Source organism: Ascaphus truei, chromosome 13 (genome assembly GCF_040206685.1).
Source record: "Ascaphus truei isolate aAscTru1 chromosome 13, aAscTru1.hap1, whole genome shotgun sequence".
NCBI classification, from domain to species: domain Eukaryota; kingdom Metazoa; phylum Chordata; class Amphibia; order Anura; family Ascaphidae; genus Ascaphus; species Ascaphus truei.
This window is the reverse complement of record NC_134495.1, coordinates 18,946,661-18,972,283: the sequence shown is the minus strand read 5'-3', so window position 1 is coordinate 18,972,283 and position 25,623 is coordinate 18,946,661. Positions and strand designations below refer to the sequence as shown.

General features: G+C 42.4%; 2 protein-coding genes across 2 annotated transcripts; one reads left to right on the top strand and one right to left on the bottom strand.

Moving 5' to 3' along the window:
• The first annotated feature begins 535 nt into the window (after positions 1-535).
• Positions 536-3,720, top strand: LOC142464970 (lysosomal-associated transmembrane protein 5-like). Its single transcript, XM_075568759.1, has one exon. The coding sequence runs from the start codon at positions 593-595 to the stop codon at positions 1,289-1,291; it is 699 nt and encodes a 232-aa protein (XP_075424874.1). The 5' UTR covers positions 536-592; the 3' UTR covers positions 1,292-3,720.
• A 2,519-nt stretch (positions 3,721-6,239) lies between these two features.
• On the bottom strand, positions 6,240-25,531 carry GLTP (glycolipid transfer protein). The gene is made up of 5 exons (XM_075568760.1): positions 25,336-25,531; positions 11,080-11,138; positions 9,846-9,979; positions 8,963-9,113; positions 6,240-8,443 (listed from the first exon to the last, which is right to left on the bottom strand). Exons 1-5 carry the CDS (start codon positions 25,436-25,438, stop codon positions 8,261-8,263), a joined length of 630 nt encoding a protein of 209 aa, XP_075424875.1. The 5' UTR covers positions 25,439-25,531; the 3' UTR covers positions 6,240-8,260.
• Between the last annotated feature and the right edge of the window lie 92 nt (positions 25,532-25,623).

The window sequence follows — 25,623 nt, the reverse complement described above, 5'->3', positions numbered from 1 at the left end:
AAAATGGCTTCACCGAAGTCAACATTGGTGACATTGCCCGTTTCTCACTACTGCTCAGAGAGACGCACTGGATGAGTGAGCCATGATCGGCTTGTACCAAATCAACAATATAACTGAGGTTTGGTGCTTGTGAACCTTAAAAAAAAAAAAAAGACATTTTAATGTAAAATAGTTCACTTCAGTGAATGAGACTCTGCTGAAGTTTTAGTTTAGACCAGGGATACTAAAAGTGAGTGTGACTGAAGTGACACTCAGTAAGATCTGACACAGTATCATCTTGCACCATTGTTGTTTTTGTTCAAATGCATTACAATTATTCCAGAAACCAAGATGGCCGCCGAGTGCTTCACACTCGTCTTCGCATGCATTCAGACCCTCATATCACTTTTTTTTCCCTTCCAGAACCCAAGATGGCCGCCAAGTGCTTCACATGACATCTCCCCGCATTCCCTCAAGTAAAAGGCCGCCCTGCCGTGACATATTTCCTGTAATGGGCGGGGCTAGAATGCAGGTCCTTTATAAACCGCCGCACTTCCGGTTAGTAGGCATTTGCGCTTCGGACAATAAGCGGTACACAGAGGCTTGAACGAAGATGGTGACGCTGGAGCCGCCCCGCTGCTGCGGTTACTTCAATGTCCGCTCGGTGGTGCTCGGCGTGGCCGTGTACTACGTGTTCGTCAGCCTGCAGTCGCTAGTGTGGCAGACGGTTGAGGTGATAAAGTGCGGCGGGGCATGCCCGGGGCCTTGGAGCTCCCCCGGACCCGTGGCTGTCATGTACTCGCTGGGCTTCGTGTTGTTGATCCTCAGCCTGGGCCTCCTGTTCGGCGTCCTGCGCAGGCGCCCCGGTCTCCTCCTCCCCTTCCTGGCCTTCCAGATCATCGATTTCCTCAGCTCCTTGCTTCTCTTCTGCGGCCTCTTCGTCCGCTTCCCCCCCGAACTCCGTTTCCTCAGCGTGTCCGGCACTAGGCCTTACCTCCCCGGCCTGGAGGATCAAGGGAGGCCGGGGATCCCCGGAGGCTCCGTGCTGTTCATCGTCCTCTCCCTTCTCTTCCTCCTGCTCAAGATCTACCTGATCCGCTGCTTGTTGACCTATTACCGCTTCCTGGTGGCCCGGGCGGTGCCGCAACCGGGAAGGGACGAAGCCCTGTCCTTGATCGTGGTGCCAGAGCCTGAGAAGAACCCGCTGCACCTGCCGTCCTACGAGGAGGCCATCAACATGCCGGCCAAGGACAGCCCACCCCCACCGTACACCCAGGGACCCATCCCAGAGGGGCAGAAAGAGGGGGTATAAAACCCAAAACACTCCCCTCCATCCATCCCCCTCTCATTATGGGATACCAAACCTGTAGGACCACGAATAAAGCAGCCCGCAGATGGGATCTGGAGTCACACCTCTAGGACTGAGGCCTCTACGGCTATTAATGAGGCACCCCTGACTATAAAGAAGGCACCTCCTAATTGGGTTACTATCACAGGCTAAGAATACTTCTAGGGATTGGGGGGTGTACCTTGGAGTTGGACTAGTCACACCTCTGGGGCAATGAGGCATGCTGGTGCCAGACCGCTATGGCTATTAATAAGGCATAATGGAGGGTGGATATACCAGCAGGAGCGTGCCCCCTCCCCCAACTGTAAATAAGGGACCTCAAATTGGCTTGGCATCACAGATTCACATCTCCTATGGGTAAGGTGTCTCGGATTTGGGACACCATCCGGAGTTGCACTTCCCGGGACAAAAAAAAAAATACGCCTAAAGACTGGTACCTCTACAACCAAGAAGTTGAATTATCATCCAGACCCTATGTACACAGCGCCATTACCTGTGCATGTCTCTGAATATAACCATCTAACGAGCTGGTTTCAGCCACCTGGAGATCGGTTATCAGCTGTCAACCATGGACAATGCATGACAAAGGGATGGATCACCAGCAGTGACACATCTGTGACTATAAATGAGTCAACATGGGCATGAGTTTGTGTGACTGAAAGGCACTTAAGGTCTGGGGTTACTATCTGGTTATTCTACCTGTGCTGTGGAGTGACGCACAAATATTTGTAATTGTGGGCACACCTTTTTATGGTTGAGATATAACCTTAACGTGCACCTACAATAGTCATGTAATTGTCATAGCTGGAGCGCATTTAACTATATACAAGACTTCCTGGGAGTTAGATTATTCCTAATTACACCTCGTACTATTTCCGATACACCGAAGTGTCAGGGGAGGTTTGATGTATTTCGACATAAACAGACCATATTTGTATATTATTTTTTTTTGTTTGGCATCCTCAATCCGGCACTTCAGTGGTTAAAGCGCAGTGGTACATAACTTTTCACGGGAGTAATACTATGAGTTGCGTACGTTTTTAGATCCTCCTTTTGACAGTCAATGTAACAAAGCACAGTACAACGGCTTTTCCTGTAACACTTGAACATCTGGCTAGCAAAGCTGTTGAACAGGAAGTTAGTGGTTAGAAAGCAGGTAATGGGGAACAACCTCTTCAGTTTACATCGCCTCTGTTACAAAGAGATGACATGCATACTTTCTTACTTATTTCAACCGGCTAAAGAAATACCCTCATTTTATTACTTTAACATTTAACCAGGTATATTACTGCCCCAGTGAGTGTGTATAGACATCCGTTTGTCAACTTATGGTATGTCCTGCAAGTGTTAAATACGTTTAGGAGTTAACACAGTTTTTAGTGTCCCTGTTGTTTTTTACCCTGTCTGCTGCCAGATGGGCCGGAAATACGTTAGATGAAAAATAAAGACCATATTGTGCAACTTCTCCCTCCTAAGTATCATCTGGTACTGGATGTATTGATTCGCCATTTTGAATTTCACTGGTATTTGGGGTGACCATAGAGAGCGTGATTAGGAAAAGAATGGCAGCAGCCATTTAAAGTCCCCACAGTGACGCGTTTGTAAAACACGGCCTGTTAACAGCAATATTCCTTGTATGCAGACTGAATTGTATGTTGGCTGTGGTAATGTACCACGCTAATCAAGCACTTCTTTTATAATCAAGAGGCAAGGCTACCTTACCTTTCACTGCCCCGGTGATTGAGCCACCTGTGCTGAAGCAAGAATATACATAACCTGACCTGTTGGTGGCTCTGGAGGATTGGAGTTTGCCAGCCCTGCCCTAATCTAACCCAAGGATTCAGACATGCGTGTGCAGAGATGGCAACCCCAAATCCTAATCTCAGGCTACCTACCAATCTCAAAAGTAAATACTTTGCCTTATTTATGTAACGTTTCCCATATAAGAATCGGAGCGGCAGTCCCTGCTTCAACATCCTATCACAAAGGTTGTAGACCTAATAGGGACAAAAAAAAAAAATCTACACTAGTGAATTGATTTTATTAAAGGTAAAAATTAAAAAAAAATGCTTTTGCCTTATTGTATGTAGGCCCACTTTAAGCATATAGCTTTATTTTGTGTAATGTTGTTGCAGAACTTTCTGGTGTAATTCGATGCATTTTTAGCTTTGTCGTGGTTACAGTAAATGGTGTTTTATTGATTTATAATTCAACGCTGAACGGCTCTGTAGCAAAAATGATTGCCAATAAATCATCGCAGTGTTCATGACATACAACCCGAATTGTCCCAATGTTTGTACGTTATTGTGTGCTTTACACCAAAGAACTTTCTTCCTATAACTTCACGGTAGTAACATGTAAACCTTGCAAAATAAAATTACATTTATCATTTTCTTGTTGGCAGAAAGCGGAACACTTATTTCAACGTTACACAACTTCTTTCATAATAATTTGATATGTAATCACACCTCCATTTGAAGAAAATAAAAATTTAGGCCGCGCGTACGGTGACGTTGCCGCTAGCGAAAGTTGTATTTCGCTTTGCGGCGCGGGCGACCAGGCCATTGATTGGTTCAGGAGCTGTCACATAAGGCGACAGACCCTGAAATCAAATATTCCCGGCTTCAAAAAAATCGCGTTTCGCTGTCGCGCTTACTACAAGCGCATGTGGCGGCGACAATGCATTTGTTTTCGGGCGACGTCGCCGGCACTATAAGCGCGACCTAATGCACATGGAATTTGTTAGGTTAGGTTATCACTTAATGGTCATGTTGAACTTTTTCCACCTCCATGATAAATATCATTGCCTTTTATGTATCAAATGATTCAGCTTTAACAGCCAGGAGACAAACTTGTGTTAGGATCCTGAAAACATGTTTTCAGCAGTTATCTAGGTCAGGGGTAGCCAACTCCACTCCTCAAGGGCCACCTGGTTTTGGGGTTATCCATGCTTCAGGCTGAGCTACCTGTGCTGATGCAATGATATCCTGAAAACCTGACCTGTTGGTGGCCCTTGAGGACAGAAGTTGGTCACTCCTGACCTAGGTGTTAACTACTAAATGTGTTGCTGGTAATAGGCAGGAAGGTGGATATTGCAGAAATCACAAATGAGAGAGGTACTGTACTTAGAATTTGGCTTGTATGGGAAGACACGTAATGATGGCTGGGAGCTTTTTAACTCTGCAGGACAGTCACCACATGATGCAGTCGCTATAGTCAAGGTTTTTTTTAAAGCTAGTTTTCCAGTGGACTCCAACCTTTGTCTATAATTGGTGATGCGGTGGACACGAGGACCTGATTTGCCACAGCACCTCAGGCACTCAAAGGGTTAAACCAGGGATGGAAATATTGTGTGTGTGGGGGGGGGGGTGATGGAGGGGAAGAGTGTACGTGTGTCAGCTGTACAGTGCAGGTTGCCGTGACATCCACCTGCCACATTTATCAGACTGGCTCCTACGTTTGTTTTATATATTTTTGCACACCTTTGAGTTAAACCTTCCCCAGTCTCCTGTATTTCAGAGGTGCTGTGGTATACTTCATGCTCGGGACGTCTCCAGCCGTCTGCGTAGGCCAAGTACACGCTGATACTTGCGGATCTGCCTCTTTTGTGATGTCACCAGGTACTCGGACCGTCCCTGCATCCTCTGCCTCCAATCTCTTTACCCTCTGTGTTGCACAGCTGCACCCTACTCACACACTGAACTATACGTTGTTTTTTATTGAGGATCTGCGGAGCGAGGAAGTGCCTTCTGTACAAGTCGAATTTATGCAAGTGCAGTGCCACCACCATGTGGTATTTCTTTAAAAAAGGTGCAGTTGAAACCTATCCCGTTTCAAATGGCAAAGCCAGTATAACCAGCCTCACACTTAGACCCAAAAGGTCAAGAGAGCTGTCTGAATAGGTTTATTGGCTATGCACGTCTTTAAGGCCGCGCTTCGTGCCGGCGATGAGACGTCGCCCGAAAACAAATGCATTTCCGCCGTGTGCGCTTACAGTAAGCGCGACGGCGACAATGCAACGTCGCAAAAACTGGTAGGCAGCAAAATTAGATTTTTCAAGGGCTGCCGCCTCGTGACAGCCCTTGAACCAATCAAATTTCAGGAAACCCATGACGCCCGGCGAAATATAACTTTCGCCTGTGGTGACGGGAGACGTCACCTGTCATGTCGCCATCGACGGCACTATAGGCGCGGCCTAAGCCAGGCTGTGTAATGTGGCATGCAAACAGAAAAGCGAAATGGCAGAGCACAACCGGAAATATCCAAAAAAGAGTTTAAAAGGAAAGTGCGTTATCCATAAAAATTTAATGATCATGGAGGGAAAAATGGCAAGGCATTACCCTTCCAACATGTTTTGTGCTACACAGAGCACTTTATCAAGCCTTGAAGCTCTGTATACTAGGTGATGGGTAAAGGCAGGGTAGCAGATCTGTCAGACGTGCGCACAAGTGGTATTTTTATTTACGGTGAACACTGCACACCAAGCTACCCTAATACACTGCTTTTTGTTGGGTTTTCAAAACACCCGAAGATGTTGGTTTTTTTTTTGGTTTTTTTAATGGGGCAGCTGCTGGATTTGGGGGGATAACATTGTTCCTTTACATGTACAGTATTATATGTTAGAGGCAGCTAGGTCAAGACACATCCATTTTATATATTTAATAAACATAGGATAGTTCTTACCACCACATAACCTGTTCATCTTAAACACCCTGCTAGTTCTTGTTTTTAAAAGGTTATGAAACTAAAGGCGCACACGTTAATTACCGGACGGATGTCAAAAAAATGGGAAACCACCAACCCCCCCCGCACCCCCGTCCCGTCCTCCCCCCAAACAACTTCACCCAGTCAGTGCCAGGAAAGGCTTACAGAAAAAGCAGAAGTTCTCATTTCATGGACAACAAGCAAAGAATTTGAGTCAAAATATAGTGTTTTAATACATTGCTTAAATAAACACACGTTTCTTTAAAAATACCCTATTGAGTTATTGCTTTGCAAACGGAAATTGGTCAGTTAACACCGTCAGTGCTACAACATGCGAGTGAGGTCAGGATTGATATTCCAAAATGAAGCTTAAAAAAAAAAGAAAAAGAGTAAGGTCTTTTAGGTTAATACTTAAGATTTAAAAGACAACCTGTTGCACTCAGAAAGGGCTGAAAAAATGTCTTGCTAGTTAACACTAATATGGGATGGGGGAGGAAAGGGTGTGTACCAAATTGCACTGTAGGCTCCCCAGGCAGCAATGGGTTAAGCCAGGGGTGCTCAACTCCAGTCCTTAATATCTCTTTTGCACCCCCCCCCCCCCCAAATAAATAAGGTTTTCAGGATATTCCAGCTTCAGCACAGGTGGATCAGGGAGGGGACCCTTGAACATCATTGGGTTAAAGCAGTGGATATATTATTTGCATAATCTTAGTTAAGAGTTATTATGCGTGTCCATACAATATCAGCAGCCATTCCATTTGATGCCCCTGGTAGCGAGAGACGATAAAGGCACATCTGGTGATGTCATGGGTTACGAAAATTAAGGCACCGTCAGGGTCTACAGTTCCCACAATCCTTAGCAGGAGACTATTGTGGGATTATGTGAGGTCATCTGCAGTAAAGAGGTATGAAGTTTGTAGCGATGAAACCCTAAAACGGTGTCAGCCCTATGTGATGGGGTTTAACACTGAAACCTGCAGGGGGGGGGGGGGGAGAGAGAGAGGAGAGAAGCCCTTATGGTTTCTTTCTATTAGATTTTACACTGAAGTGAACGCTTTATAACAGTCAGCCAAAAGCTGCAGTTGACCCGTACTCTGAAATTACAGGCAAATGTCAATTTCTGTAACGGAAAGAAAAAATGTATATGGCTTATTAACAAGGGTATGCTCTTTTTATAAACCAGTACATTGCTAATTTAAATTTACACATCTATTAAAGTTACATTCTAGGTTTTAGAAAATAGTTTGTACGCGCGAGATCTAAAGGCGGTTAACCCCTGCACAGCCAGTGCGTTGCTTAAAGATGCGGACACACCCTGCTGTGCTGCATTCACCTAAAAACCACACCTCGTTACGGTTACATCCCTCCGATTTTGGAGAGCGAGAGCGGGGAGCTGGTTGGATAAACCAAGAAAAGCCTTCGGTGCCGAATGCTCCAGGACCAAAGTAAGCCAATGACAGCGAGTTGTTCAACTCTGAGGGACATCTGTGTTGGTGGGCCCTGTGACATCCAGGAGGTGGTCACCACCTTCGTGCTCGTTTTCTAGGGTAGATTGGGCGACCCTGATGTGACTGAACCCAAATCACGCGATCTTGTTTAGCATTGAAAGGGTTAACACAAATGACATCTTTGTGATTCATGTCACAATGGGGTTGTGTTTACAGGCTGTATATTTGGAGGTCACTCCCAGTAGCAATCCCATTGACACAAATATATAAAATATTGTGAGTCTGGGTTGGAGCTCGCTAAGATTGTATATCGTCAATTAGACATACACATACACACATTGTGTAGTCTGAAGTGTAGGGTGGACTCTACATACTCACAACAGTTACAGTCAGGGTGATTTTGACACAATTTTCTTTTAAGAATTCCTTGGACCTCCCAGCACTGCAGCCACATGATGGCTTGAGTAGATGACATGGTCACAACTTGCCCTCCGAGGTCAGGACCTCAGAGCAGCTGACAAGCTCTCCAAGAACGTAGTGCAAAAGTGACTAATGTCCAACGGAGGTCACCAGTGTTCCATCGCATAAGTACGTCAAAAGGGCATCCTGGAGGTTGGAAACGGGCGTCAATCACCCATTGAACATCTTGCTGTCATTAGCTTACTTTAGTTCTGTACCTTCAAGTAGGTTTCAAGCATCTAATGAACCTCCACAGGAAAAGTTCTTCTGGTTTGTAGGAAGAGAGAAGCAGTGAGTGGTTAAGAATCCTTGGGTTGGGTCGCTAAGCTTTGTAATCCAGCTCTGCGTTCATCTTGTTGTACATTAAGTAGATTCCTTCAATCGTGAGCGTGTAATTCACCAGGAACTGCCGGATCTTCTCTAAGCACAACTCTTCCTTCACGGTCTGTCCTTTGGAGAGGGCCTTCAGGAAGTCGTCTTTGTAGGGAGCAGCAATGAGTGCGGCCTAGACGGGGAGAAAGCACAGGTTACCACTTCCCATTTACAGGAGGAATTGTGAATACAGGAAGGAGGAAAATCACAATGTGTCATGAATAAAAGAAGAGGAAAGGGCCACCATTTCCCTTCCACGAAAGGTCCCACATCAAAAACAATGGCAGTGACAATTAAGGGGACCTCTTCAGTGCATTGCTGGCTCTTAGTGCTCGAGGGGATAAATATGAGTCATGCCCTTCAATACCTCTGTTTATTTTTTTAGTAACATAAGTTGAAGCTTAATTCTAGTCGTTTGTTGGAAAGACTGTGGAGGGGGGAATGATTGACAGACATTGTTCTTTTCAAAAGTCCCCTCATGAGAAACAAACTCCATTGTCAAAGAAACCAAGTGACATTAGTACCGCCAGCATCTCAACGTGTGTTTAAGGGAAGCCGATTACATTGTTCAACTGTATAGAAAAGGTTGTGCGAGTCACAGAGGCTGCAAGATCAGCTTCTTGGTTGGGTGCCGAGCCGTTGAGATACACACCTTAAATAGCTTCTGCACCACCCAGCCGTGGTACTTGCTGAGCGCAATCTCGTAAGCCTTGGTCACGTTGACCTTGATGAGGTTTGGGTTCTGTTCGTCTTTTTCTCCGTCCGCAATGCTCTGGAGCATAACCTGGATAAACTTCAGACCCCTGCGGGATGGGACAAAAAAAAGGAGCGGTACAAGTGTGAGCCAAAAGCAAAGGATAGGTAGCAGTTTTCCATGTGGAAGTTGCACGGGTCCTGCACACTCTTCCATTAGTGGTCTATTGCCTCTACTTCAAGAAGAATTTAGAAATGTATTGGAAGTTCTTTCAATAAAGGGCGAGCCATGTCCTTCCTAGGACCAAAGTGAAAGGCAGGCAGGTCACGGATCAGGAGTCACTCACTAGGCATCAACGTAGACTTTAATGGAATCTCATGGTTTTAAAATTAGCTTTTTTTGGGGGGAGGGGGTGGTTTCATTCAAGTATTTGGTTCAGAACACGCAAGATCTCAGATTTACATTCTAGGAGGTGGTCATCCATAGTGGCAGTGAAATTTTAATAGATTAAATACAGGTCAGATACCTTTTCTTAATAAAAAAAAATTATATTGATTTGCAATTCAACTCTTTCTAAAGCAAAAAAAGATATCAGTTTGAATTGTTCTTACAAAAAAGTAAAAATCAGCTACACAACCTAATACACATACTACCAGGTTATTATGGCCGTAGGAGGAGCTGCTCCTATACTACATGCTCTACGTACGGCTGTGGAATTGCCTGCAGGTGGGTTGGTATTGTGTCTTTTCTCATTTATATTGAACGTATTCACCACGGGCTGACGCTGGCCCTTTATATGTAGCCGTCGAGTTTAGCAATATATGGTCGCGTCGAAGCTCACCTCTTTAACCACATCAGCGCCAGTGTTGCCCCCACTTTCGGCCACTGTGGCCCATGCATTTCCTTCTCCCCTTCCAGAAGCATCTGCAACGTTCTGAACTTTGTGGGGTTCGTTTCGTAAACTGCCCGGATTTTCTAGCGTTTGAAAGAAGAAAACAAAAGTGAAGTTACACATACACAGAAGTACAAGGTTTCAAACCAGAGAGGGTCAGAGTAAGTAGAAGATAGTGAAGCCTAATTCTGTCCTTTTCCTTTTTAAAAAAGTTCCTCTCCACCCATCCTAAAACTTCTTTGAACTTTTCCATGTAGGATACAGTCCCTCTGAAGATCCTTGCTGCCCGGGATAGAACATGGCGGACAGAAGCAGATGAAGCTTTCATACCAGGCTGTTGTCACTGCCCTTATTTGGGAGGGAGAGCTAATAGCCTGGGAGGAGAAAAGCAGGGTATTCTGGAAGAGGAGACCGCAACCACAGTTTTCTGGATGCAGCGGCAGTCATTAAAAGGGTGTCTAGTTCTTTTAATGAGCCACTGTTTAGCTGAATATTAATTTTGAGCATTGACATATATGTCTTTAGACATGTCGTGATTAAATTAATGTATCTTAGTCCTATTTTCTAAATCTGTTTTGAGCCCAAACAGCTCTTATAAAAGAGCAGGTCATTACAAGAACTATCTGAAATATTCTCTCGCTCAACATGTACTAAGAAGATGGAATAATTGCAAGACTTAACACATGGTTATTCTAACAAATACAAAAACATTGCAGTTATAAAAAGGAGGGGGAACAAAAAAGGAATTTTGTGGTAAATTTGGGGGGTTTCTTAGAACTTTCTGGGTATCTGTTTATTAAGTTTGTCCAGCTGGTCTCAGCTGTTTGATGTTAGTGGCTCCTCCCTCCCAGGGTTTTAAGCTCGCCCCTCCCCACTTTCCAAGTAAGCAGGTTTTCTTTTCATGCAGCTGGTTGTGACAGGTTCAATGCTAGGACCATCCTGCCTCTAATAATAGAGGTAAATAAGGATTTTAATCAGTTAGTGTTAGGACCTGCGAACTGGTCATGCCTTGAAAGTGGCTCGCCAGCTTATACGCTTTGGCCAAAGGGTTAGCTAAATTACCCTTTTTCAAGAGATATATAGGTATTCCACTGTGTATTTTTGTCACATTGGATGTTGCTCTGGACCTTTGTTTCTTGTTATATATATATATAAAAAAAAATTTAAAAAAAAGACAAATTACCGTAATATTGCCAGATATATCTGCTTTGATCGGAGAAAAAATTGCAGGTCCAAGGAGATCTATAAATATTTAAAAAAAAGGAGGATTAAAAACCCACTTTACAGTATACATGTTTCTTTTAACATTTTAGGTTGCAGTAGGTATATGGGGTTGTAAATATATATTAATACATTTGTGTGCTCATTTTTAAAATCATACAAAATCGAATTGACACAGATCATCCTTTATTCCATATTAATGAAGATATTTCTACTTTAGAGAATAAATAAAGTTAGTTAGTGACACCACCTCTTATGTGACGAATCTGTCTCATATCAACACAGTCCTTACACAAGAGGTTGGTGCCACAAACTCTTTACAATGAAATGACACTGAATGAATGACACACCAAGATAAAAATGCGGACAGGTCAATTTAACACCATACCAGCCGTCTTCTCCACCAAGTCAATAAAGAGCAAGGACAGATTACAAAAATGTCAAGTGATCAACAACTGTTCAGTGTATAAAAGGCGCAGTTACTTACCGCACTGCCAGGGTACAATGCGTATGTGTGCCAAATAGCTTACAATCTACATTTGGTGCCCAAAGCACAGGGAAAGAAGGCTATTTTTACCAAGCCGTCCTCCATGAGACCCCTTTCAGCATTGTTCCACCCCCTTCAAAATCAATAGGAGTCTTTCAGCACTGCAAGAAGTCTTCTGGTTAAAGATTGCGTAGTTAATATGGACTAGAGTCTTGCCCAAGGTCAGAAGCAGCTGACCGTGGTCAAGTCATGAACTTTGAATCAAACTACTTTCAGCCCCGATACTCAAGAGTTTCCTACTAAATGCGCTTTCATATTCAAATGTATTTTGAGGCCTCATCCTGATTTTCAGAGACTTCAAAGTGCTGTCGATCCTATAAATTAATTAGAGAGTACACTTGGAGAACTGAGGTTTGGAATGCGATGTGCACTATAGTTTCAGGTTCAAAGAGCCTCATGTTGACCCATTACAAAAAGGTAGCACAACTTGCACTTGTTGGTTTCAGAGGCTTGTCATTATTGGCCTGTAAATAGGACTACAAATTAGACCGATACTGGCGCAAGACATACTACATGAAGGTAGGGGGAAAGCATATTTCATAGAAAGACGTGCTAGAGCAAGAGGTCATGCTCGGACACTTGATGGTGGGAAGCTCAGAGGAGATGCAAGGAAGTCCCCTTATGAATGGAAAGGGTGGTGGATTTGTGGAATAGCCTCACACTAGGAGGTCAGAAATTTCACAACAGATGGAAATGGGCAGACTGGATGGGCCAATTGGGTATCATCTGCCATCAAATTATAGGCTAATAGTTGGCGGCTTTCACACTCCTGGTCTCTGCTCAGTGATATTTGAGACTCAACGCCTTGACACCCCACAACAGTGGAATAATACCAAGCTAGCCCTGGAGTAGAGCAGTCGGTATTCACGCAGTGAATAAATGATGAATCCAAATCCCAATTTGTGCAGCAGCAGGTCGTAATGGAGTTGCCATCCATATCAAGTTCATTTATTTATTTCTCTGGCGTCTAACAAAGGGCAGTCATTTGATCAGGCACCGCTGGAGAAAGCGACCCGGGGAATCAGGTAACCATCGGATTGTAATAATCCGCGCCCTAATAGGAGACAGGATGAGGATGTAATCGCTTAACCTTTTGCACTGGTGCATCAGCAAACTCATCTGGAGACGGATACAGAAAATCTTGTGTGTTCAGACCACTGCCAACAACAAGTACAGCAACGGTTAATAATGTGTCAACTTCCACCGGGAAGGAACATATGTTACCCAGCTTCACACTATTCGTTAAGAGGCCTCAGTACCACAAATGTAAAAATGATGCCCGTATTGGTTCACAATGTGTTGCTGGCCCCACTGGTAGCGATGGTGTAAATAATTAAATGATGGTTGTATCAAAGGCATGTTGACGGTTTCCAGGGCAGAGAAGGGCAACAGAGCTGTGTTGGTACAGACTCAAAACAGAACCAGCCAGAAACATTCCCCATTGATGACCACAACCATGAAAGGAAACAAAAAACCTGCCCATTTATCTTAGAAAAAATACCAGCAGTCATTAGTATGACATTAAACATAAAAGGCCCATATATATATAAAAAAAAAAAAAAGTGTGCACAAACCTTATATTGCTTGCAAAATTACATCTATACAGAGCTGATTATACTGTCAGCACTATACAAGAAGTGATATTATGCTGATGTAGCCAGGGTTTATGCCCCGCTGGTGTGTTCTGGTAAGACATTGTCATATTGTAGGTTATCACTCCCATTGAAACTGGTATTCTGCATTAAAGTTAAGCAACATCATGTAACATCTGTATACAAGATTATTAATGAATTGCCTTTGTTTCCTTAATCACTGATTTCATTGTGGGAAATGATTAGAAGGTTTGACTCTGGGATTCCTAAATATAGCCAACATTGTGACATTACAGTGATGATGTTAGCATAACCCCAAGGAACGTTCCATCACCATGTCATGGTTTCAATCCCCGGCACTCTATCATTTGGCATGACAGCTGTGAAGGGGAGAGAGTTAGGCTCTCACACGGAGGGAAGGAGAGGGGCTTTCACAAGGACCACTTAAAGGGAATGGTCTTTATGTATTTATGAAACAGACTTGTTACATTGCAGCTCAAACCGTGCACTTAAATCATATGCCGGGTAAAGGACAGCCTTACATTACAGCACAGAAGTGCAAAATGCCACAGGAAGCCTTAAAACACCAACACAAACCTCTGCTGTAATATAGTCTATTTGTAAAGCACCAACATAAGCCACAGTGCAGTACAGGGGGGGGGGGGGTACAAATTTGATAATTACATAGTTGCATACAAATGTGGACAAACAAATAGGTAATGTGGACAAACAAATAGGTAATGTGGACAAACAAATAGGTGACACACACGTATTGTGTTAGCCACATAGGGTAGTCAGGACAAAAATGGTACCTATAATGGTATACTAGTGGTTACGAGTGCAAGCTTTCAGGACTTCTAAAAAGGTCCCCCCCTTCAGATATTTACCTTATTCTCATGGGATGGGAGAAGTGTCTCTGTATTTATATAGCATCGACAGTGTACTCTGCGCTTTGCACAGATAATACAGCACAGGAAACTATAATATAAAATAGGCACAGCAATGTCAGACAATAGGAAAGGAAATCCCTGCCCCGGAGAGCTCACAATCTAAGTGGCATGTTGGGAGATTTAGAGACAGCAGGTGAGGGAATAAGTGCTGTAGATGGCAGTGCTTGGCCACAGTGGGTGGTAGGAGAGACTGTGGGTGTGGAACAGTAGCCATGAGTGGAGGCTTTTAGGATGATTCATTTTAGAGGCGAGTTTTAAGGTAGGGCTAGTATTAAATTAAATTGGGTCAACACCATTATATATATTAACTTTAAGTGTATGTGTGTAAAAAAAAAAAAAAAAAAATTACACTTTTTCCCAACCTATTTATGGCATTGCAGCCTGGAAAGTTTCAGACAAAATGTCACTTCTGCTGAAGCATGGACACGCACACGGTAAAACTCGCCAAACATTCCGTTCCTCTCCTGCAGCGCCAGCTTTTTCTGCCCAGGATGTTACCAACGCTCGTGGCACGAGCTCTGACAATCTCCCTGCTTTCTTTAACCCACCTGCTTATCAGGTCACTCGTTGCTGGGAGCCCTATTTTTCCCCATCCGGAATCATAAATCCCTTTGATCCTCTGCAATGCTGTCACCTGTTCATACAGGTTTTTATTGCTCAAACTAAATTGGGGATTTAACTTTTGTTCTTTATATTGCGACAGCTCCGGAAAAAAACACACACACTGTTGGCAACCAAGTATGTGTCATTGCACAAGCCTGGAAACTGAAGGAGGACACCCCTTCATTCAAAACAGTTTCAAAGTACAACATGGGGACATCCTGATGATGGAAAGACGGACTACTGTACTTTGTTGCAAGAAAGTTTCATAACACATGGGAACCCTGGGATTAGTTATGAACAATTGGTAAACCCAATGAGAGATGTTCAACTTTGTATTAAGATCCATTGCCTCTGTACCACTTGGCACTGCATACTGAGGCTGCATGAAGAAGACAAAACAAAAAGGAATAACCCTGAAACAGTGAATGTGGGAGAATGATTGGTAGTTTATCTATTGCATAAAAGGCTAGAAGATTGCTAAATCCTCAGAGTGGATAATCCCCTCCCCAGTCTTATTTTCTGTACCCCTCACATGCAAATAGAATACAAATAAGTCGTTAGGAGAGAGGGGAAAAAAAAATTAAGGGAGGTTCTATATCTTGGTCCAAGTGGAATGTTTATACAACTTTACGGAAAACAATGTATTTGTTTCGAGTACTGGGTCTTGATGAATTATTGTGCTCTTCACAGGAAAAAGAGACAGTATTTCTCCCACAGAGGCAAATTGCCACACTTGTTTCTCCATGTCCTCTGAACTCAGTCACATCAGTTACTTAAGTTTATTGGGTTGACTATTCAAGGCTGCATTATTACAAGGGGAGAGAAGAAAAAAAAATAATACTTGTATAGTTACATTTTTTCCCCCCAAGGCTTTATCGACCAAGTAAAATGTACAGTACCACTGTCTTTAGTTCACTTGCATCCTACCAGCTACCGCCTCTAATTAGAGAAACCAAATTACATTAGTAATGCAAAATATTACAACAGAAGTGACAAATATTCCTCCCATTCTAAAGGTTGTTGGCAGACAGACCAACCAACTTCTTTTGCCAACAGAGAAGTCCAAGTATTTCTCCATTCTACCTTTGGATTTTTTGCACAACTGTATTCAGAAAGAGGTCACCTGATTATTGTATAAGAGCAATAACAGTGCAGCGTGCGTTAAAGGACTACGCATCGTGGGCGTTACAGGACTCTCCCTTCAGCTCTATGAATAACCACTAATACCAATAGCCAATTACATTCTGTACCGTACACCCGATTATAGGACATGCTGTAGAAAGGCTAAATAAAGACACTGAGATGGTGTGTATGACCACACAGTTCAGCCACCAAAGTACATCCTTCTCTGGCACACTTGGCGGATATACGAGAACCTCCGACTATCTGGCGGGTCCCCCAGAACCGTTCTAACATCCTTTTGTAGAGCGCCTGATTGAGCGGCTCCTAACGCTCCCACAGCAGTGGTAACTTCCTCGACAATTCATTGAAAGCGAAGTGATATATTGGTGCTCTCATGTACAATCTCCCCAACTCTCGTATCAATGATGGTTTTACTGTAATGCCAAACTGGCTGCTGCATGCCTCCCCCCAGTTTACATACACGGGGGGAAGAAGAAGAAGAAGAAAAAAAATCAAATGTTAACCTTTCATGGGTTCCAACGAAATACCACATCTGAAATTCCAAACCTATTTTGCTCACTTATGTAGGAGGTTAGATTTTATTTGGTTGATCATAAAGAATCTACATTAGGCAGTCACAAAACGCATGAATACGTATCGGTATTGTCTTGCAGATCTTTTTTTTAATATAGAAGATACACATTTAGTTATATGCTTTAAAGTGGCGGGAAGCTGGTAACGGGTGTATAAGACGTATAGTGGCACTTGTAGGTTCGACCATACTATGAAACATTGAACAATATACCCAGCTAAAGTAGGAAAGATACTTGCCAACATGCAAATGAGGCCTGCTTGGGGGAAGGAAGGAAGGAAGGAAGGAAGGAAGGAAGGAAGGAAGGAAGGAAGGAAGGATCTTGCTCTCTGGGCTAAGGGCCCTGTGCCCTCTACACTTTAGAAAACGTATTTACAGTGGTCTGAAACGTCCTGTTTTTTTCGGACCCGGAATAAAATGGAGTAAAAAGCAGTCCTACCTGCTCTGGAGGCGCTGGCTGGAAAGCAGCATTTACAGAAATAACACTATAGGTTGATAGAGTGTTAGAGCGCCATCTAAACAGTGACTGTGGACATATAAAGTGACAAATATTCAAAATAATGTGCCGTGCGAAAAAGGCGATAAATAAAACACTCAAACCCCTTGGTGGACTGTTTCAAGGTCCAAAATGGAAGCATAAAGGAAAACCAGGGGAGCGAAAATACATAGGAAAAAAATATATAAAACTACCATAGTGCAGTTAACGTTAACAAAACACAATAATGGCTGAACTCTCAAATTGGCAAATGAGACACGCTAGATAACATTAGTAAATCTCCATCAATAGATATCCAGATAGCGAAAAAATGAGGAGCATAAATAGGAGGTAGTGTAGAAGTCAGACGAGAAACACAGAGCCCAGATAAAATACCAAAGCATTTATCCAACACTGGTAAAAATGAAGGCTTACAAGATTCCAAATGGATTACAGCATGGGTATAGGGGTAAAGATGGTAACCGAGTCGCGTTCTCGGGATCCCGTCACACCGCCGCTGCGTCCACTGGTCTCCGTCCTGCACCTCTGCTCGGAGCCGATACGTCACTTCCGGTTCCTCCACCAGTCGAAGTAGACGTCACAGGAACTCCAGGCAGATTTTCTCCCTCCAAATGATACACTGAGGATTACGCTCTACGCGTTTCGCCGTTCTTAGTGACGGCTATGTCAGGAGTAGCTTTAACCTATACAAGGATACATATACACACACATACATACATACCCTCTAAACTACCATTGACCTTTCCTCCTATTAGGTCAATGTGTGGTGACGTCTAAATTAAAGGGTAGATGGCTATGTAAACCCTCCCTAACATAGAATCATCATGATACAAATGTTATACAAAAAATAAAACTTTATACATTTTAATTAAAATACACACTTCGCACCTGATCCTCCTTTACAACATAAGGAAAAGACCATTATTAAATAAAAAATATTAAAATTATAGATGTATTAAATAAATTAAATAAAACAAATCTATATTGAACATAAACACATAAATCACCAAATATATCCCTTATCTCATAAATAAAATACAAGGAAGATGACGATTGTATTTTCTCTTATTTTTGAGATTCATCAGAGTTAGTGAAAAATTGAATTACATTACAGCAACCATAATAGATGGTTATCCCAAACTAAAGGCCTTTTTGGTTGCACCACCTGCACGGCGTGTAAACATAGATCTGATGACAAATTTGGGTTTGTCTCAAACATCTCTGGACAAAGATTTCAAATTAAACAACTCCTAACTTGTAAGTCAGACTATGTCGTATATCTCATCCAGTGCCCGTGTGGGCTACAATATGTAGGCCAAACCTCTAGGCCTATTAGAACTCGTATACTCGAACATATTGGGAATGTGAGAAGAGGTATTACCACACATTTTTTTATCAAACCACTTTATTCAAAAACATCAGGGAGATACATCAGGCCTTAAGTTTACAGTACTAGAACAGGTGTTACCACACTGGAGAGGTGGGGACAGAAGTATTGCCCTGAAAAAGAGAGAGAGTTTGGATTTTCACGTTGAAATCCCTTACACCTTTGGGTCTAAATGTAGACTTTGAATTAAGTGCTTTTCTTTAAACTTTTGCAAACTGGTTGTACAGAGTCCTCCATTAGATGGGATGCATGGGGGATTGTATATAAGGTAGAAATGGGAAGTGCAAGAGTTTAAATAAAAATACGGATAAGATACATTTCCCTAATGGTCTATGTATATGGTTGCTGTAATGTAATTCAATTTTTCACTAACTCTGTATTTTCTCTTATTTTTGAGATTCATCAATCGTCATCTTCCTTGTATTTTATTTATGAGATAAGGGATATATTTGGTGATTTATGTGTTTATGTTCAATATAGATTTGTATTATTTAATTTATTTAATACATCTATAATTTTAATATTTTTTATTTAATAATGGTCTTTTCCTTATGTTTTAAAGGAGGATCAGGTGCGAAGTGTGTATTTTAATTAAAATGTATAAAGTTTTATTTTTTGTATAACATTTGTATCATGATGATTCTATGTTAGGGAGGGTTTACATAGCCATCTACCCTTTAATTTAGAGACGTCACCACACATTGACCTATAGGAGGAAAGGTCAATGGTAGTTTATAGGGTATATATAGTATCGTTGTATGGGTTAAAGCTACTCCTGACGAAGCCGTCACTAAGAACGGCGAAACGCGTAGTGTATCATCTGGAGGGAGAAAATCTGCCTGGAGTTCCTGTGACGTCTACTTCAACTGGTGGAGGAACCGGAAGTGACGTATCGGCTCCGAGCAGAGGTGCAGGACGGAGACCAGTGGACGCAGCGGCGGTGTGACGGGATCCCGAGAACGCGACTCGGTTACCATCTTTACCCCTATACCCATGCTGTAATCCATATGGAATCTTGTAAGCCTTCATTTTTACCAGTGTTGGATAAATGCTTTGGTATTTTATCTGGGCTCTGTGTTTCTCTTCTGACTTCTACACTACCTCCTATTTATGCTCCTCATTTTTTCGCTATCTGGATATCTATTGATGGACATTTACTAATGTTATCTAGCGTGTCTCATTTGCCAATTTGAGAGTTCAGCCATTATTGTTTTGTTAACGTTAACTGCACTATGGTAGTTTTATATATTTTTTCCTAGGTATTTTCGCTGCCCTGGTTTTCCTTTATGGAAAGCAGCATTTGCCAGCAGCTCTTGCACGGTCTATCACAGTCACTGCCTTTTCTGGATGCAATGGCAGTGTTGACTCCTTGAAATAATGTCTACATGTTCTGGCCTCCAGGAACACCCTCCTTGGAGAGGTCTGACAAAGGAGGATGACATCTGCTGTGGCAGAAACTGACTTTTGCCTCCACATATTCTGTGGCTGTCATCTAGGACTTCCCCCAAAACAGATGACCCTAATGGCATTAGCCTATTCTTAGGTGTAGATCACCACAAAGTCCTTCTTGCTGCTACAGAATGGGCTGATCTTGCTGTTTAACGTATCACATCCATGAATGAATCGCACATGAAATCCAAATATTCCTTTAAAATTGGAAACATCTCCAAGCCACCTCTGCCTTGGGAGGTACCAGTTTCGATTTTTTTTCTTCCACCCAGATCCTAACCAATTCTGTATATGGTTGCTCCCAATGTAGTATACGGTTTGTGAAGTACACCCTCTATATGCCTATGCACAGGGTCTTTAAATGAGGAACCATCTAACAAGATTGTGGTATCTTGCCATTATAGATATGGCTGCATCCACTGTCGGTGGAGCGCTCCGATTCTTACAATCCTCTTTATTAAAAAGGATACATTAAGAGTTTCTTCATCATGGTGATTCTTCTATACAGAGATGACAACCAATGTGATGAGGTTCTTAAATTGAGCGATGGACTGAAGAGAGAGACTGACTATATTGGTCCAAAGAAAGCCTGATCCAATATATCCAATTACTCTTTGGCCTAGTCTGTATTTGAGGGTTGTTCTCCTATCCTTGATTAACATATCAATAGATTCCAACATGAAGGATCCGGATTTCTCCTTCCTCTGAAGAACATTCACCCATATCTGAAAAACCTGCTCGGGTTTTGCAGTTCCAAGAGGCTTTCATTATCCAAATCCATAGCGGTTTGAGATCTAGTCCTCATCTTCCTTGCTTAGAGTAATGAAGATTTCATCCAACCTACAGTATAAACTATTAAGTTTTGAAGAACTCTTGTTATTTTCCTTATGCAATCACTGCGTAGACTTTTAGGGTAAGAAGCAGGGCGCTTGGTATCAATAGTTAGACTTGGAGATAGGCTTTTAGGTGTCAGAGGACGATTCTGCTACCAAGTCTGGTCAGTTGACAAAGATACGAGCATGAAGTTTTCAAAGTATATGCCCCAATGTCAAGTCACACATACAATGAAAAGGGGAAGAATTCAACCATGAAAATAAGCCAACTTACAAAAAGGAAATTGCCATCTCAATATCATTATGGGCGATTAAGGGATTCCAGATTGGTGCCCAGCAGAAAGATGAAGCATCAGTTGGCAAGTATGGTTACAGCAACAGGAATGAAAATGGAGACAGATTGGTAGAAGTTTCAGATTGTGAAAAAGTCTACATCATTCATTGAATAAAAATCCAAGGTAGAAAAACCAACATGGCGTGGACCCAATGGAATCAAGAATGAAATGGACTTTATGCTAGTTAATAAGAAAAATACATGGCAGAAGACTGCACAGGCCAACTGTCCTCACCTTTTTAACGTGAGAGGTCTTTTCACTTTGCTGCAAGAACAGGATCTACTATGGTTCTTTCCCCTCATACAGAGGTAAAAGGAAGGGTTCACAGTGTAGTGTAGGACCTGCATTCATTTGGTTATGCCTTGACGTTTGGTATGCAGGCTTATGATGCTTTGGCCAAAGGGTTCAACTAAATAATCAAGTAATTATTGAAGTATTTAAACTTTATACTTATTACCATATATGTTTTGTCAATTTGATGTAGCATTGGGCACCCCTGTCTTTTGTTGTATACATTTGCCACGCTCAGTAGCACTCTTTTTGACATAAATATATATTCGTGGTGGGTGTAGGAGTTTGAGCTAGCTGGGAATGTGTGTGTGTTAACTATTTTGACACCAGAAACACATCACAGATTGTTTTGCTGAAAATGACAATGTTAATGCAAATATGGAAAGAAAAACCACAACAACAAAAAACCCCATCAGAAACATTGACAGAATTTCAACTAGAGCTGAAAAACCCCTGGTCATGCATCTCATCTCAATTCTGAAAACATGTATGGAGATTGTCGTTGAAAGCACAGACTTTAAAAAAATAAATGTTTAAGAAAACATCAGGACAAATTAATTACCGAGGAAACGACAAGAAATGAAGCAATTCAAAGAATATATAGATATTGTTTTTTTGCACCTGCAAGCACATAATCAAAAAGGTGTAACTGATATGGTGAAGAAGTCTATTGAAGAGAACAAAAAGCAGGGACTTATGATTGGGAAGCAGCAAATCATTGCACCCAAACAAGACGATGGATCAATAGAGGACCGTGATCATGAAGCGTTGAGAACTTCTACAAGAACTTGTACGAGATAATCAGACGAAGAGTGATAAGCTACCAATGATGCATCCTTCCAGAAGTAGCAGCAGAGGCAGATCCACGAAGGCGCCCCGGGAAGACGGAATTACAACTGATATCTTGAAAGAAGCTGGGGAACAGGAGAAAATCCTTGCAAAAAACTTCACACACTGCTTGAAGAACAGGAACATTTCAGAACAATGGAGTAATGCCATAGTTAGGCTGCGCTTAAATAGTGCCGGCGACAGCGTGGCAAAACAGATGCATTGCCGCCGTTGCGTGCACTTATAGTAAGCGCGCTGCGATGGAGCGACTGATTGGTTGCGATCGCTGGAAGTAATCTGTATTTGATTTTTCCAGCGACCGTCGAGTCGACATCACTATAAGCGTAGCCTTATCCTCATCCACAAGGAGACAAAGACCACCTCTAGAACTACAGACCAGTCTATCGCAAAAGATTTTTTACAAAGATACTCGCTAATCGGTGGCAACAGACCCTGGACTTTGCACCGACCTAAAGAACAAACCGGATACAAATAACAGACCACATCCAAGTTGTACAAGAAGTGATTTCCCGAAGTAATGAATTACGATCTACCACTCACCTTTGGATTGAGAGTTTCCAAAAAAGCATTGGATTCTGTCTACACCTGAGCCGTATTAAATGCATTTGGATGTGAAAGTGTTGCAGAAGTGTCATTGATATTACAAGGACCATTTAAAAGAATGCCAACCATTAGCTATCACGATGGCACATGCAAGGGAGTGTGACAGGGCACCATGTCACCAAAAACTCTCCACAGCAAGTTGAAGAATTGTTCAAGACATTGGACTTAAGAAATAATAAAAATATTTTTTTTTAAATTAATTAAAAAGGTGAATACTTTGAGTCACCTACATCGTTATTTTTGCCATGACCCCAGAAGACCTCAAGCAACAAGTCAGACTTGACGTAAGAAGGTAGGCCTCTATGAAAAAACGTATAAAGATTAAGTACTAATCCATTTAGAAGTCGTAAACTGTGTCTACATTGGCCAGCAAGTATCAATAGATGGGAACATTTAAAATTAAAAAATCAATAGGAGAATGAAGATGGAGCGCATTCTGAAGAAATAAGGACATCCTTTAACTTCTAGCCTTGCTGTTGAATGCTGTTTTTAGTACATTTTGAATCTTATTACATTCCTGAGATAACGAGCCCTGAAAAATAGATTATATGGATCAATTAAAATAAAAAAGGTTTTGCTTGATGAATTAGCCAGTGTACCGCTACAAACTACAGATCACCACAAGTGACAGCAGTGCAGTCAACCCACACTAATGGGACTGTCACTCCATTTCAGAGAATTGAGTTACATTAATGAACCTTCAGTTCACAACGCAGCTAATTCACCGGAGCCTTCTATTGTTATACCCACCAAGACACAGGATATATCAAAACTCAATCCCTTAGCACATCTAATAAATAGACAAAAGGAAATAAACTACATACTGTAGTGTATAAAATGGATATGTTTCTATCGCCTGAAAAGCATATAACCCTCAAAGTATTGCTGGCTCCCTGACACAAAGGGGTTAACCCCATCTCAATGCCTGGGGTAACCTCTCCATTCTTAAAATTACTCAAAAGTTATGGGTGAATTAGTATGCATGGGTGTGTATATTTTATCTCTCTCTGTAGAACAATCTGGACAAGTTAGGTACTCGCAGATCGTGGCAAGTGAAAAATAGATTTATCCAACGATCGACATTACAGTCCAAACATGAACCTCTAAGACGGAACTGAAACGTTGATCATTGATTAAATCTATTACATGTTCACTCGACAAGGTCTGCGAGTACCTAATTCGGACAGGTTGCTGTATGCAAGTAGCTCGCCCATCCAGGCGAGTTCTCAGCTAGCGGAGCGAGGCAGACATAGCACAGAGGCAAAGAAACGTCCATCCCCGGACCATTTCTGTATCAGTTTGGAAGAGAAGCATAATTATTATCTTTTTTCCCAATCAATATATTATACAGTTATTACTTTAAAGAAGCAGAGCTAAGGAGTTATGGCGAACTTCCACACAATAAATGGAAAGTTAAAATGATGTTTAGAGAGAACCGTTTGCCATTCTAACGTAATGCCGTATCAAACCGAATTAAGGGTTCGCTGAAATTGATCTTATTGTAAGAGATATTGATAGTGGTATAGATAACTGTGTTGGGAAGGGAAAAAAATGAACACTTGGCCAGAACTACCACTGTCCACTGAATTATACACCTAATCAGATATCTTTCACTGATTCATATCTGTTGGTCTGAAAATAAACTTTAATAGTGTTATCTTCAGTTGTTTTACTCATAATTTAAGACGATGCTGTACAATAGATAGATGTTTTGTATAAGGACACCAGCCCCCATTAGAGACAAGAGCAAAGCACAGGTATCAAGCAACTGGTCAACACATCCGACACAGACAAAGATCTGCACACAATGCAGAAAGATCATGCTCAGCTAGAAACTGGCGACACTTTGTTCCACTCAGGATATAAACACAGCCAGTGGCGTGTCACTGAAACATGTCACTGGCTGTCCAATGTTTTCATTCGCTATATGGAGGTGGCTATTAATCACTAATGGCTCATTTCTGATCATTGGCCGTTAACAGTTGAGGTTTAGCAAACATTTACCCTTGCTATTTCACAACAGAGAGGTGGGAAACATCTATAGTTTTTTTTTCTGGTTACATGGGCAGCTTAAAGTGTCATTTATTTGTATACAGAAAATAAGTATTTGAATAAAAAAATAAAGCAGAAGTGCTCAGCACTACTGAACACAACCAAACTTCCACTACTGCTTTTAGTCCAGACTGCAGACTGAGCATTTTGATGGGATAGAGCTAGCTATATCTTTATATACAGAATATAAGAAGAGCACCGATAACAAAATAGCTTGCAATGTAATCAAAGTCAAGGATATTCTGTCAATTAATGTTATTCAGTGGATAACTGCACACGCTCCTGTCGCCCTCAATCCCCTCCCCCTCCAAGTAACTACCTGGACTGTTGACCTCACCTCCCCAGTAACTGCCCCGCTCTCGTTGCTCTCGTTGCCCTCATCGCCCCAGCAACTGCCCCACCCTCCTGCTGCCCGCCCCAGCGTGTAACTGACCCCCAACATCCTGTTCTCCCCCGGGTAACAGCCCCTCTAATCTAGTTGCCCCTCGCCCACGTGTGTAACTGCCCCACTCCTCACCAAAGAAGGCGGGCAGATGTGACACCGACTCCAGGAAGCTGCAGGTGTCTATCTGCTTATCCGCAGGCAGCGGCTTGAACTGGTGCTGGAGGAGCAGCGCCATGGCGGGTATCCCCCCCTGGTATAACGAACACAGTCCGCCTGTCCCCCGGTGCTGGCCGCACTCTGCCCGACGCGGAACTAAACTGAACTACTCACTCCCTGCACCTTACAGCTGACTGCGAGGGGCGGAGCGAGTGGAACGCGCCGCAGCCAATCAGCAACAAACTTACAAACCAACACACAATG

Excerpts from the sequence above, each read along its gene's own strand:
- LOC142464970 (XM_075568759.1), top strand. The coding sequence starts at position 593 with ATGGTGACGCTGGAGCCGCCCCGCTGCTGCGGTTACTTCAATGTCCGC.
- GLTP (XM_075568760.1), bottom strand. The coding sequence starts at position 25,438 with ATGGCGCTGCTCCTCCAGCACCAGTTCAAGCCGCTGCCTGCGGATAAG. Across the intron at positions 9,114-9,845 it reads GCGCTGATGTGGTTAAAGAG|GGGTCTGAAGTTTATCCAGG; the intron begins GTGAGCTTCGAC and ends CCCATCCCGCAG. Across the intron at positions 8,444-8,962 it reads TGGTGCAGAAGCTATTTAAG|GCCGCACTCATTGCTGCTCC; the intron begins GTGTGTATCTCA and ends CTCCCCGTCTAG.